The sequence below is a fragment of the Dendrobates tinctorius genome, unplaced genomic scaffold (assembly GCF_039654945.1).
Source record: "Dendrobates tinctorius isolate UK_male_01 unplaced genomic scaffold, ASM3965494v1 ptg000115l, whole genome shotgun sequence".
Taxonomy (NCBI): domain Eukaryota; kingdom Metazoa; phylum Chordata; class Amphibia; order Anura; family Dendrobatidae; genus Dendrobates; species Dendrobates tinctorius.
The window spans coordinates 2380861-2394876 of NW_027361783.1; the positions used below are offsets into that span (position 1 = coordinate 2380861).

General features: G+C 38.9%; 1 protein-coding gene across 1 annotated transcript in view; it reads right to left on the reverse strand.

Annotated features, from left to right (window-relative positions):
• GMPR (guanosine monophosphate reductase) overlaps positions 1-12690 on the reverse strand; it is a 137134-nt gene extending 124444 nt beyond the window's left edge. The window contains exons 1-4 of the mRNA XM_073589944.1: positions 12293-12690; positions 6494-6613; positions 3080-3163; positions 1402-1575 (exon numbers count right to left, since the gene is read on the reverse strand). Of these exons, the coding sequence (XP_073446045.1) occupies positions 1402-1575; positions 3080-3163; positions 6494-6613; positions 12293-12379 (465 nt within the window). The 5' untranslated portion in view covers positions 12380-12690. The remainder of the gene's footprint in view (positions 1-1401; positions 1576-3079; positions 3164-6493; positions 6614-12292) is intronic.
• Positions 12691-14016: the final 1326 nt, after the last annotated feature.

Here is a 14016-nt window from a genome sequence, read left to right on the forward strand (position 1 = left end):
CAAATCAATACCATAGCATACATTGGTCATCTGTTACCATGTTTACTTCTTTAAAAACAAGTATACTGGACCCTTGTGTGTGGAATGGCGCAAGGGAATATGCTATTTCGTACTGTTTAAAAATGTAAGTAGATGGACTAATCTTTCCCCGCTCCTTTTTCCTGGTTTTAATTAATTTATTTTTGTCCCGTTTTTACTTTTGCTATTGTCACCTTATACGTCTCAAGCTAAATATTGTTTAGTCTTTGCTATCCGGAAGAGTACTTTTATGATATTTAAACAAAGGCGAGAATAAACCTAAAACAAATATATGCAAAAGTATATTTCTGTATTAACTATATATTATTTAAAGAGGTAGGATTAAAAAAAAGAATTGCCCAATGAGGGAAAGCAGCATTCCATGGGCAGAGGGACATATATAATATGAATAAATGCACCAAAAATATAGCAAAGTGACACAACAGTTACTATGAAAAAATGGCGTAATCAATAATGTAAATAATAAATAATGTATGGGACTAAATCATTAGAAGAAATGGCAGCAAGCTTGTATGGCTGGCTAACTATAGACAAGAGCACAATGGGCAAAAGAAAAGAGATCAAATAAGGATATTCCAATAACATAAATTATCCATCTTATCCTCCGCCAACTGGAAATCTGCCAAACCCCAACCCCTCTTATGATATTAATTGCTTGATGAATCAATGTAACTATTGTTTTTGTCAATCAGGACTTGCTTTGAAATTGCTCTTACCAGATATGATTCTCCTATTGCACTATTTGCAGTTACAATCTTCGACATTTGCCAATTGTGATATATTTCTTTCGAAAATGAAACATAAAAAAGCAAAAATATATACATATAGTTGGCTTGTGTGACTGGAGGTTTGCAGTATAAGAAACATCTAACATTATTTGCATACAGATGCCGGACATCTCAGACATACATGTGTCGGCATTGCTCAAATATACACTCTGAACTTTATATTTATAAAATTTAAATTTTAAAAATTTTCCATCTAATTACTCACACTTTAAAAGGACTCTGCCATCACAGCATCACCGTTCAAATTAAGTCCTGACACTCGGTGCTTCACGGCAGGGACAATCATTTACATACATCTTCCCAACTGCTTGTTTTCCCTTTGTCTCCACCTCCTTTCTTCTTTGTTTGACAGCTCCGGCTTCATAGAATCAGGGAAGGGCAGATATAGATGGAAAACCAGTAGGTGGAAATTTGAATATAAATGATTGGCCCAGCCATGAAGCACCGAATGCCTGTACTTGGTTTGATCAGTCATTCCGTTATGACCGAGTCCCTTTAAACCCAAATTTGTTAAATATATGTGTGCAAACCCAGGATTATCAGCTAGTTTACGTGATGACATAAAATACCTTACCATAATAGTGTGGTTTGGAAATTTGGCATGTACAGTCTTCACAAACTCTACAAAGTGTTCTGAATATCCATTAGCTACATCCAAGCAAATGTATTTTATTAGAGGAATGGCTTCCAGGATGCGGCTCAGCTTGTCAAGATCAGCTTGACTACTTCCAGAGCTTGCTGCTACGTGCTGTGGTGGAACACAATGAAATTAGAAATGTCTGAAAACAATAGCTAGAATTAACATTAAACTATCTCTGTCATAAGGTGATAAGTCAATGAAAGTAGTTTTTTAACAATATACCTAGGAAGTATGCAACTGCTTTATTAGCTAATTTTGATGCTACAGTGTTACATGAGTTCAGTCTATACTGCCGATTATCCTTTTATCATTTACATCTTCTCTACAAAAATGACAGGCATTGATAAATGCATCTGAGACATGGATGGGGACATCTGACGCTGAGGCAATTACAGGGGCATTTGATGTAGATGCTCCAATGGAAGCATTTTTAAGGATGTACCGGCGGCTGGGACAATCTCTTAACTGACTTTCTCTAAGTAATTTTGGAACGAATAAAATGGTCCCAAGCATTTTCTTCCACCGCATGCTACCTATTCTGCTCTATGATGTACTATTACGGGAAGCATGGTGGCTCAGTAGTTAGCATTTTGTAGCCTTGCAATATTGGGGTCTTTGGACAATATCTGCAAGGAGTTTGTTTGCTCTCCCCATGTTTGCATGGGTTTTCTCCATGGTTTCTACTTTCCTCCCACACTCCAAAGGCATACTGATAGGGAATTTAGTGATAATGATGATGTATATAAAGTGCTGTACAAGTGAGAAAAAAATATATAAATAAAATGGTGTGGGTGCAGGTTTGTGGTTCTGGCTCGATTTGTGGCGTGCCAATGGGTTGCCATGATTGCCAGGCTGGGATTATTAGGTGATAGTTAATTTTCCTATATACTGCAATTCTAGAATTATTAAACCATCCCAGGCTCCAATCCCTTAAGAGGGCTAAAAAATAAACTGAGAAGCTAAAAAAAAAAATTCCCCATCCCAAAATAAAGAAAAAGAAAAGCATATTTGGTATTCCTGCTTCTGTAAAAGTAAAATCTTACTGTTATCAAAATATCAAATTATTTAAGACACAAAGTAAATTTTATAAAGAGAAAAAAATTAAAACAACATAATTGCAAATTTTTTGGTCACCGACAGCACACAGCAATGCAATACCAAGTGATCAAAATCCTCCCAATATAATGAGAATAAAAATGACAGCACAGTACACAGAAAACAATTCAGCATACAGCTACGTCAATGGGAAAACAAAAGAGTTATCAGTCTTGGAAACTGGAGACTTAAATTTCACTTTTACAAAGTTCTGAATTTTTTTACGCCAATAAAATAATAAAAACTATATTTGGCATCGCCGTAAACTTTCAGTTTTTCTTTTTAATAAATTTGCAAAAATTTCTATATTTCTGGGGGGTTTTTCAGTCAAGATGGGGTGCAGAGTGTACATTAATGAGGAGAAAAAAAATAAGAACTTTTTCGAATTAACCAAATGTCTGCAATGAAACAAAGAGTGAAAAATTTACAATGTAAGATGTCAGTACATTTAAGCTTTCCTAAAATCAAAAACTCAGCATTTTCCAACAGCTAACTAAAAAAATTAAAGTATTCATACCTCAAGGCATTCTGGAGATGTAGATGCAAAATTCTTCCAGTCTTCTAATGTATAATGTTTGTGAATTGCAGTAAATAATGTATGCTGAAGGAAAAATAAGTGGATTAGTATATTTGTCAGAACACTTTCATTATTAGCTCATGTACGTAATGTATACATGTCATATAATATAAGGGACTGTGTATTCTTTTAGATTTGCCAAGGATGGATATAAAACGAAATACAGTACGTTATATGCCTAAGCATTGGACATGATCTGTATTCTGCGCAGACTTGTCCATTATTCCACAAAATGGGTGAATCCATGAGAAAAAAGAGGTGCAATATGCACCCACTTACGAGTATTTCTTTGGGCTTCATAAGTATGATTTGGGTGATCGGTATTCAAATTCATATGATATCCAGAAAAATACCCCCGTACATTGTCTGTATAAAATCTGATGCACTTGGTAGTACTGTGAATCCATAGCAAACTATGGGCACTGTACAATGGATTCATAATCCCATTTTATACAAATAAGACTTAATCTGCCGTCAGGCAATCAGAAAGGTCGTCAGAGTTTAGCACTCTCATTGAGTTGAGTTGAAATTAGTTCATTGGCTCTGAACTCCGATGACCTCTCCGATGGCACCATGAGCATTAGAACTTTCTAACGCTTGGGGTGATGTCAGTGAGGTGAACGAGTTGATTGGATATGAACTTCACTCAACTTTAGTGCATCACTGTGAGGCACTGAGCTGAGCAAGGACATTTAGCTCATTGTCTCTGCTGGATGGCAGGCTGTATAGTCGCATCATGCAACAATGCAGCCTGTCATATTTATGCAGCAGAGCTAGATGCAACGCGGGACAATTGGATTATTAACTGCTTACAGGGGACATTTGCTTCAGTGGACTGGGCATAAGATGAGTATAAGTGTTTTTGGTTAATTAAGAGTCAATAAAGGAGTCTGTTTCATTTTTAAAAATTAAGGACTTTATTCTCAGTGTTATTTTTTCACAATTTGACTATGGAGTTAGTAATGGGGGTGTCTTATAGAAGCTGCTCCATAACTAATCTCTGAGCTTGATGTCACCTGAAAATACAAAGATGACATCAATCTCAATACTATCACCCCACTAGCCACTGTACCAGGGCAAGTGGGAAGAGCGAGGCTAAGTGCCAGATTTGGCACATCTATTGGATGAGCCATTTCTGGGGTGGCTGTGAGCTGATGTTTTTAGTTTGGGATTGGCCAATATTCATGGCCCCTTCCTAAACTATTAATATCCGCCTCCAGCTGTCTGCTTAGCCTTTGCTAGTTATTAAATATAGGGGAACCCAATGAAATATTTTTTTTTGTCCCCCACTTTAATAACAAGTAAAGACTAAGTATCTATAGCTGTGAACTGTTATTAATAGCCTGGGAAGCTCCATGTGTGTTACCCCCTTCCCTGGCTATAAACATCTGCCCTAACTGTCCGCTTTCCCTCTGCTGGTTAATAAAATCTTGAGGCATCCCATGCCATTTTTATCAGATTATAATTTATTCATTAATATAGGTATAAAATACATGTACAGTAAACTACACGTGAAAAGCACTCATTATATAACTCAATCACATATTTATATCTATCTGTTTATCAATCTATATATATATATACAGGGGTTGGACAAAATAATGGAAACACCTAACGTTTTGGCATCATAATCTTCGAACATGTTATAAACATGCAAACCGTGACATATGGTAATGTTTTGTAGTTGATTATTTGTGTTATGTGATACGTGTATGTAAATTAACGGTTTGTTTTGCAGAATTGTAAGAACATTGATGAAAACCTTATTACCAATGGCAGACCTCTCGTATTTTCAAAGAGGCCAAATTGTTGGTGCTCGTATGGCAGGTGCTAGTGTAACAGAAAGTGCCGAATGCTTGGCGTGTCAAGAGGTACTGTCTCCAAAGTAATGACTGCGTTTGAAAGAGAAGGAAAAACGTCCGCAGCAAAGCACAGGTCCGGCCAAAAATCGAAGTTGACTGAGAGAGACCGTCGAACTCTAAAGCGAATTGTGAGAGGATCGCAAGACCACGGCTCCGAAAATCACTGCTGAGCTCAATGAACACCTACAGAACCCAGTTTACACGAAAAATGTTCGTCGGAAGCTGCACAAATTTGGATTCCACGGAAGAGCTGCAATTCAAAAACCGCTGCTCTCAAAGACAAATGTTTCCAAGCATTTAGAGTGGTGTAGAAACCTCCAGAATAGGTCCCTCGAGCAGTGGAAACATGTGATATTCTCAGACGAATTATCGTTTACCCTATTTCCGACCTCTGGCCGAGTGTACGTTTGGAGACAGCCGAAAGAAGCATTCCATCCAGACTGCCCTCTCCCAACAGTAAAACATGGCGGAGGTTCTGTGATGATCTGAGGTGCTATTTCATGGAGATCCGCCGGGCCAATAATATCCCTTCATGGAAGAATTATCAGCTGTGATTATTTAGACATTTTGGGCGACCAAGTGCATCCTATGGTTCAAGCACTGCTCCCGGAGGGGGACGTCATCTTTCAGGATGATAATGCACCAATTCATACAGCTAGAATCGTTAAAGCATGGCACGAGGAACATTGTAATGAAGTTGAGCATCTCATCTGGCCCCCACAATCCCCACACCTCAACATTATTGATCATTTATGGCCGATTTTAGAGATTCAAGATTTCCGCCGCCATGGTCGCTCAAAGAACTGGAGGGTGTTTTAACTGAAGAATGGGCTACAATTCCTTTGGAAACAATTCACACTTTGTATGAATCCATACCTCGAATAATTGAGGCTGTAATCGCCGCAAAAGGTGGACCTACACCATATTAAACTAACTTTTGTTGATGTTTCCAGGTGTTTCCATTATTTTGTCCAACCCCTGTATATATATATATATATATATATATATATATGAAAAAGGATATTTCCGTGGAAAGATATGTGCAAATGACATAGAGAATTACTCTATGTAAAAGCTGATGTTAAAATCGCATTGCAATCAGATCATATTCGCATGTAAATTGGATGTGAATCGGTTGCTAGGTGTTCAAAATTGGATTGTACTCACAAGAAAATTGCATGATGTTCGTCCCACTTTTTTGGAGCGATATTTGACCATTTTTTTACAGTGATGAGTACAGGACCAACTGTCATTTCCTATCTTAGTATTGGGAAAATCTGTCTTCACTCAATACAGATTTTACCCATGAATTGAAAGTGAAAGATCAGTCCAGGAAGAGAAAGAAGTAAATTTTTCTGATAATATCCATTACACAGTTGCTTATTTTCATGTGTACTATTTATGCATAAAAATTAAAAAGATGGTTATTCTATAATGTAGTGGATATCAATTTAAATGGATTTTAAAGAAATATTTCTGGATGGAATCTCACCTTGCCCAAAGCTTTTGCCATTTGGAATGTACCCACAGTGTCCATATTGGCGGCAATAATCGGGATTCCAGTATAGGTTTGTTTGGAGTTGCGGAATGTAAAAGTGCGCACCAGATCTACCTGTAAAACGCAACCACAAAAGCATGAATCTTCAGAGTTTTATGTTCTGTCTCATTATTCTCTCACTAAATGGGTTATATGACATTACCTGACTACATACTTACCAAAAACTACTGTATGCCCCCTATGTCCATAGCCCGAAGCTGATATTGCAGCTCACCTCAATTCAAGCAAATGAGTCAGAACTGCAATACCACAGAGAGGCTAAGGGCAAGGGGGGCGCTGTTTCTGATTTACAGTCCACCAGATGTAGCAACAATGATGATTGCACTGCTTGATAATCATGTTAAAATTATGATGCAAAAGAAATATATTCAGCACGCAGAAATGAGAATTATGTAGCTGATATAAGTAACAGCATGGGTGCTGCTGAGAATAAGTGTCTGCTTTGTAGGGAACACAGAGTTACCATATCTACATGCACAAGTTGGCTATACACATTCTATTACGCATCACAGAACCCATGAATACATTGCTGATTTCATTCACAGCCAGCGAAAGCTGGAAATAAACTAGATTATGCTGCAGGCTGTACATGCTAGATTAACAATTAATTAAAAATGAATCTGAGACAGGAGGGTAGCTCCAGGAAAATATCAGTGATGCCATAATGCCAGTGTGAACCGAGAGTCAGCTTAGCAGCTCTTACCAGACAATCAGAGATGTTGTTCGACAAGTTAACTTTGAAGATTAATTTATGCAAGTATTAAAAAGAGTCTGTGACCCCTGGAATTTCTATCTGTGAAAAACACAGGAAACGTACGAGGAAAACGGACATCAGAAATAAACCTAAAGGAGACACAACTTTTTCCCAGGCGTAAATGACTTATGATACTGTATGTCCCCTTTAGAAGCACTGGAACAGGATATTTGATAGAGTTTTCTATATGTAATTTGACTATGTGCGTATGCTGTTGTGTGTGTGTATTCCAATGAGGGCAGAGGAGCATTATCAAAAGAAGTGCAACAGGGAGTACTGTATGGAGTTACTTGTGTAAAATATATGTATACACCCACATCTTGAATATAAGAATTGATTATATACCAGGCAGCACATGATGGCAAACGTAAAGAATGTGCAGTGTTTAGGTAGTGCACAAACACTGTTTATTTCAGGAAACTTGCAAGTTTGTACGCACCATGACTAGTTGGGCTGTACGTTATTACAAGGGCAATAGCGGACAGAAGTTTGGAAAACACTCGTTCATGCAGTGGTCTTCCTTGCTCTTATTGAAATGTGCACATTGCAGATTCCGACTGAAGGCAGCAAAACTCTGAAGGCACTCATATAAAAGCAAGGAGCAATGAAACAAGTATGAAACAAACCAGAATATGTGTTAAACCTTAAATCCCTCAAAGTACCTCACTTTTACCCTGATTTTGTACACTTCCATGTCATCGCTCAAGCAGCTTTCATCAGGTAGTCACCAGGAATAGCCTTCCAAAAACTTGCCAGAGGTGTCGAGCAGTTGTCGGCTGCTTTTCCTTCGCACTGCGGTCCAACAGATCCCACACCATCTTAATTGGGTTGAGGTAACTGTGGGGCCCTGTCATCTGAAAACAGCATTCCTTTCCTCTCCCTATTGCTCACAAAGCCCTTGCATAGCCTGGAGATGTGTTTTAGGTCACTGTAATATTGCTTCAAAAATTATGGTCCCACTAAGTGCAAATCAGATGGCATGTCATTGCAAAATACTGTAGTTGTCATGCTGGGTAAGTGTGCCTTGATTTTGAAATAAATTACCAACAATATCACCATCAAAGCACTCTCACACAACAACTCCCGCCTCATGCTTCACAGTGGGCACCACTCATGTAGAAACCATCCCCTCACCTTTTCTGTCTCACAAAGACATGGCAATTGACAAAAAAATCTACAATTTTGGCACTTTAGATCACAACAGAGATTCCCACTGATCTAATGATCAGTCCTTCTGTTGCTCAATTCAAACAAGCTTCTTCTTCTTGCTTGTGGTTTTCAGTAGTGGCGTCTTTGCAGCAATTCAACCATAAAGGTCTGCTCCTTGCAGTTTCCTCTGGACAGTTAATGTTGAGATGTGTCTGCTACTAGATGTCTGCATCTACACATCATATATGAAAGCTATTATCTGAAGTGCTGTCAATTTGCAGTTACTGAGACTTGTAACTCTGATGAACTTTTCCTCTGCAGCAGAAGTAATTCTTTGTCTTCTTGTTCACATGAAAGACAGTTTCATCATAGTGATTAATGGTTTTTATTATTGCATTTCAGGATATCTTCACGGTTGTAGCAATTTTCCGGATTGACTGACTTACATGTCTTAAAGCAATGATGGACTGTCATCCTTCTTTAATTAGGTGAGCGATCCTTGGCATATTCTGGATTAGAATAGTTGAGGAATAGAGCTCAGCACTGTACGGAACTGTGTAACAACACTGCCTCTGCAAAACACGCCTAATGATTGCAAACATTTTCTGAAGGAGTGCTGAGGTAAGAATAGGCTGCTCACACTGCTGTCCACCCTGTCTATCTGCTCTGATACTGGATATACCAATGATTTTGAGGTAAGAAGAGGCTGCTCACACTGCTGTCCATCCTGGCTATCTGATCAAATACTGGATACACCAATGATGCTGAGGTAAGAAGAGGCTGCTCACACTGCTGTCCACCCTGTCTATCTGCTCTAATACTGGATATATCAATGATGCTGAGGTAAGAAGAGGTTGCTCACACTGCTGTCCACCCTATCTATCTGCTCTAATACTGGAGATACCAGTGGTGCTGAGGTAAGAATAGGCTGGTCACACTGCTGTCCATCCTGGCTATCTGATCCAATATTGGATATACCAATGATGCTGAGGTAAGAAGAGGCTGCTCACACTGCTGTCCACTCTGTCTATTTGAATGCTGAGTTGCTTCTATGAACTGGAGATAGCATGATAATGTGTGGTATAGGGTATATCAGAGTCACAGCAGTGGAGCTTCCTACTAAACATGTCCTATTAACTTTCTGGGACAGATTTAAGTTAGTGTAACGAGAAGGTGGCCATTTTTATTCTATAGTGATTACCTCCTTAAACAAAAGGATTCAGATTTGCTAACTAAAAGAATTTAAGATTTTTCTCATATTAACATTAAATATAATTTTCTTGAGTTATTTCTTTTTTATGCCAGGCTTTTTTTTGCTCTGTTTCTGGACAACCTCTTTAACCTATGGTAAGCCGAAGTGGCTTGTTCTTGGTGACCTCAGACAAGCTGAAACTGTTCTGTGTGAAAAAAAGGCAGGTTAAGTTAGAGAGGACCTCTTTAATTGGGCCATCTACAGTATTGCCATTGATATCTGAAAGAGGGGAATCTGTGGCTAGCTGACGAGAGGCCTGCTGTAAGGAACACATTTGTGATTGGTGCAGGTATGTAACATGTACTTTGAAATCCTAAGTTCATGTTCTCAGGAGCAACTGGAGTAAATAATGATTCACATAACTTTATGAGCCACATTAGGCCTACTTGGCAAATTAATCTGAGCTTAATGTACTGCATTGTTATTTAGGTGGAAAGGGCAAGTCCAGCCAATGGATGGCCAATGGCTTGAGTGGATACCTTTTTTTTACAGTACACAAAATCATATACTGTTTGAAACATGTTTATACATTTTCACAGTATACATTAAATAATATATTTGTACAATTGACAGTCTGTAAGGGGCGGTAGATTGAGGATGGGGCAGAAGGGGCTGCAAACATTATATCCATAGTGTAACGCTTACTTGAAAATACAAAACAAGTTTGAAAAACACTAAAGAAGATAAAAGGCCATGAGCACAAGTTTCTCCAAAGAGGAAAATGTAGACCAAACAAATGCTCCTGTTAGCAAAAGTCAGCTCCTATGTGGATTTACATTTTTATTCCTAAAAACGTGATTTCTTCCATTGGGACCATATTGCCTTACATGAAACAACTTTGGTTCTAAAAAGGCTGCAATCTGAAGATGAATGAATGATACTTTCAGCTGATAGCACTTGACTACCTAACAGCAAAAACTCTAAGTATTTTTTACTGCGTTTTTTTAAAGATATCTGGATCGAGGCCTTAACTAATGCTGACATAGGATTTTTTTTTCGGAGGAAGTTTTACAGTACACAAAAGATTTCTTTGTCTGCTAATTGCATACTATATACTTAGAGACAAATAGAAAAGAACACCAATCATGCAATCAATGAAGCAAAAGGAAAATACAAGCGCATTCCTGCTAAGAGAATATCATAAGGGCCAGCACATTACTGTGGAAAAGCCATTGTGCAGGAGATCCGTAGGACCATCCCTCTGTGAGACTTGCAGTAAGCAGATGCAGCTGCAATGCAGTGATGTTCAGAGCAGCCGTCCTGGATATGTGCACCACCATAAAATTACTGTCTGTCTCTGTTAGAACATGACGCAGATCTTGAAGATGTGTTACCTTAAATTACCTAAGGTTTATCTGAGAAAAGCAACTAGGATTTGACATAGCAATTTCCCAGAAAGCCTCTATGTTAGAGGGAGGCACCCCCGACCTGAAGTGAATAGAGCACACGCCTGATAAAATCTGCTGCAGCAAGAATGCCTTGAAGGTGACTTCCTATACTCCCAAGAAAAATACACTGAATTTATATACTGTGACTATCACATGCTAGCTACTGTGCAGGAAGCATTTTATTACATAGAAATTCCAATATACAATGTAACAAATGATTGCAATGCAATTTGTTGTACAATAATGGATGTTCATGTGCGGCAGCATTATGTTCAATGTGAATTATATATATTATACTTCAAGGGGCTGCTTGATATATGGCACCTAAATGTAGCATTGCATGGGTTAATAGATTGCAAAATATATGAAGCAGCCATGTCAATCAGGTTTTACAGCTAACAGGACAGTGGCGTCCCTGCACTGAAAGTGTTGCAAAGGGCTATGGGGTCTACACCGATGAGTTTCCCCCAACAGGTCAGACTAGTTGGTGACTAATCACAGCCTTATAATAAATGTATGTCTGGGTCAGGACTTCCAACAAGCAAGCTTTGCACTTTGAGGAATATTTGATTTAGTCACAAAGAAATGTTTGCACGGTGTAAGAAGCCGGTATGGCCTGCCAGGCTCCTGACACACGCTGCCGGCTGTCATTGTCATTAGTGTTTATTATTCTGCAGGCTCTGCTTTCAAAATGCCTGCCTGACTAATCTACTTCCAACCAGAACTATGAGTTGTTCTTTCCTCTGCCAAGGTTAAATACTGAAGGTGAAAGCCAGACTGAAGCCCAACAAGATACAAATCCAGAGCTCCCCACTCCCCCGCAGCAAAGTCTAAATTCCTCATTAGCAAAGACAAAAATTGGAAATTTCCATTTGCACTGAAAGAAGTTTTCTAAGACTAGTTAAGTTTATACCTACAACTGCTGTAATTTATCCTACTTGGTTCAACTGCGGATTTTGTGATTATGACAAACAGCGCTATTAATGTAAATCCCCTTCAGACCTCCTAAGATCAATACGCATTGGTTGTTATGTAATTATACAGTATATATGTTAAAAAGTCATGAAGGTGGCACTAGAGTTCAAGTCCTCTTCCTCTCTGAAGAAGCAATTTGCAAATAAGTAATGGCGCTAATAGTAACACGGAGAAATATTATCAGTAGTATTTTGTTTGAGGAGGAAAGGACTCACCTCTGATCTGCTTTTGAGGCTGCTCCTCTTTGGCCTGACCAGCACATCTTTAAAGTCCAGCTTGAGGTCTGCGTCCACTCTAGGCATCCTTATAAGTGACTAAGATCCTTTAATGCTGTACTGCAGTGGTGAGCAGATATTCCTCCTCTTTGCTCCAGTGAGTGGATTCCAGATCAGATATAACCCTGAAACAAGCAAAGCCTGTATGATCTTCAGCGAGAGTATTTATAGTGCGGAAAATGCCAATAGTCAACGGACACGTCCCATATCTTTATTAGGCAAGTGCTGTTTTTAGAAAGAGATCAGCAACGGAACTGGAGTCTTCCCTCTGGCTCCTGTTCTGTCGGCTGACAGAACGAGAATGTGTGTGTAATAAGAGTGTACGCTCTCCATAGCAGTGCTGCGCAACCACACTAGTGCTCTGCATAGGGACAACAATCAATGAGGCTTTTTCTTCCTGCAAACAGATCTGGAGAACAGCCGGCAGGGATTATTTCATGACTAAATACAACGAATGAATGTATGAATGAGACCCAAATCATGCTCTATTGTATATAAAAGAATCACTACTGCACTTGTCACTGAGTGAATATCATGATAAGAGTAGTTTAAATTACATCATACAGTAAAAGGGAAGCTGTCAGGTGATTTTTGTGCAGTGTCCTGACATAGTTACATAGATTGAAAAAAAGACCTAGGTCCATCAAGTTCAACATTTCTCTGCTAACTGTAAATTTTGTCATGAAATTATCTATAACCTAAAATGTTCTGTGTACTGAGGAAATCATCCAGCCCTTTTTTAGAAGCTGTTATAGTGTCAGCCATTACTACCTCTAGTGGCAGGGCATTCCAGTAGGGCTTGGGCAGCCCTTTCAGGATATGTAACTTTTATTTCTGCACATGGCGCCGTTGTTTACCTGTAAGCTCCGGACAAATATATTGTGCCAGCAAGTCAAGCATACAGTGGGGAAAAAAGTATTTAGTCATCCACCAATTGCACAAGTTCTCCCACTTATAAAGATGAGAGAGGCCTGTAATTGACATCATAGGTAGACCACAAATATGAGAGTCAAAATGAGAAAACAAAACCACAAAAATCACCTTGTCTGATTTGGGAAGATTTATTTTGCAAATTATGGTGGAAAATAAGTATTTGATCATTAACAAAAGTTCATCTCAATATTTTGTTATATATCCTTTGTTTTAATTGACAGAGGTCAAACGTTTTCTGTAATTCTTCACAAGGTTGGCACACACTGTTGGTGGTATGTTGGCCCATTCCTCCATGCAGATCTCTTCTAGAGCAGTGATGTTTTGGGCCTGTCGCTGGGCAACATGGACTTTCAAATCCCTCCCAAGGTTTTCTATGGGGTTGAGATCTGTAGACTGGCTAGGCCACTCCAGGACCTTCATATGTTTCTTATGAAGCCACTCCTTCGTTGCCCTGCGGTGTGCTTGGGATCATTATCATGCTGAAATACCCATCCACGTTTCATCTTCAATGCCCTTGCAGATGGAAAGAGGTTTGCACTCAAAATCTCACTATACATGGCCCTATTCATTCTTTCATGTACACAGATCAGTCATCCTGGTCCCATTACAGAGAAACAGCCCCAAAGCATGATGTTGCCACCCATGCTTCACAGTAGGTATGGTGTTCTTTGGATCCAACTCAGCATTCTGTCTCCTCCAAACATGACGAGTTTTGCTTCTACCAAATAGTT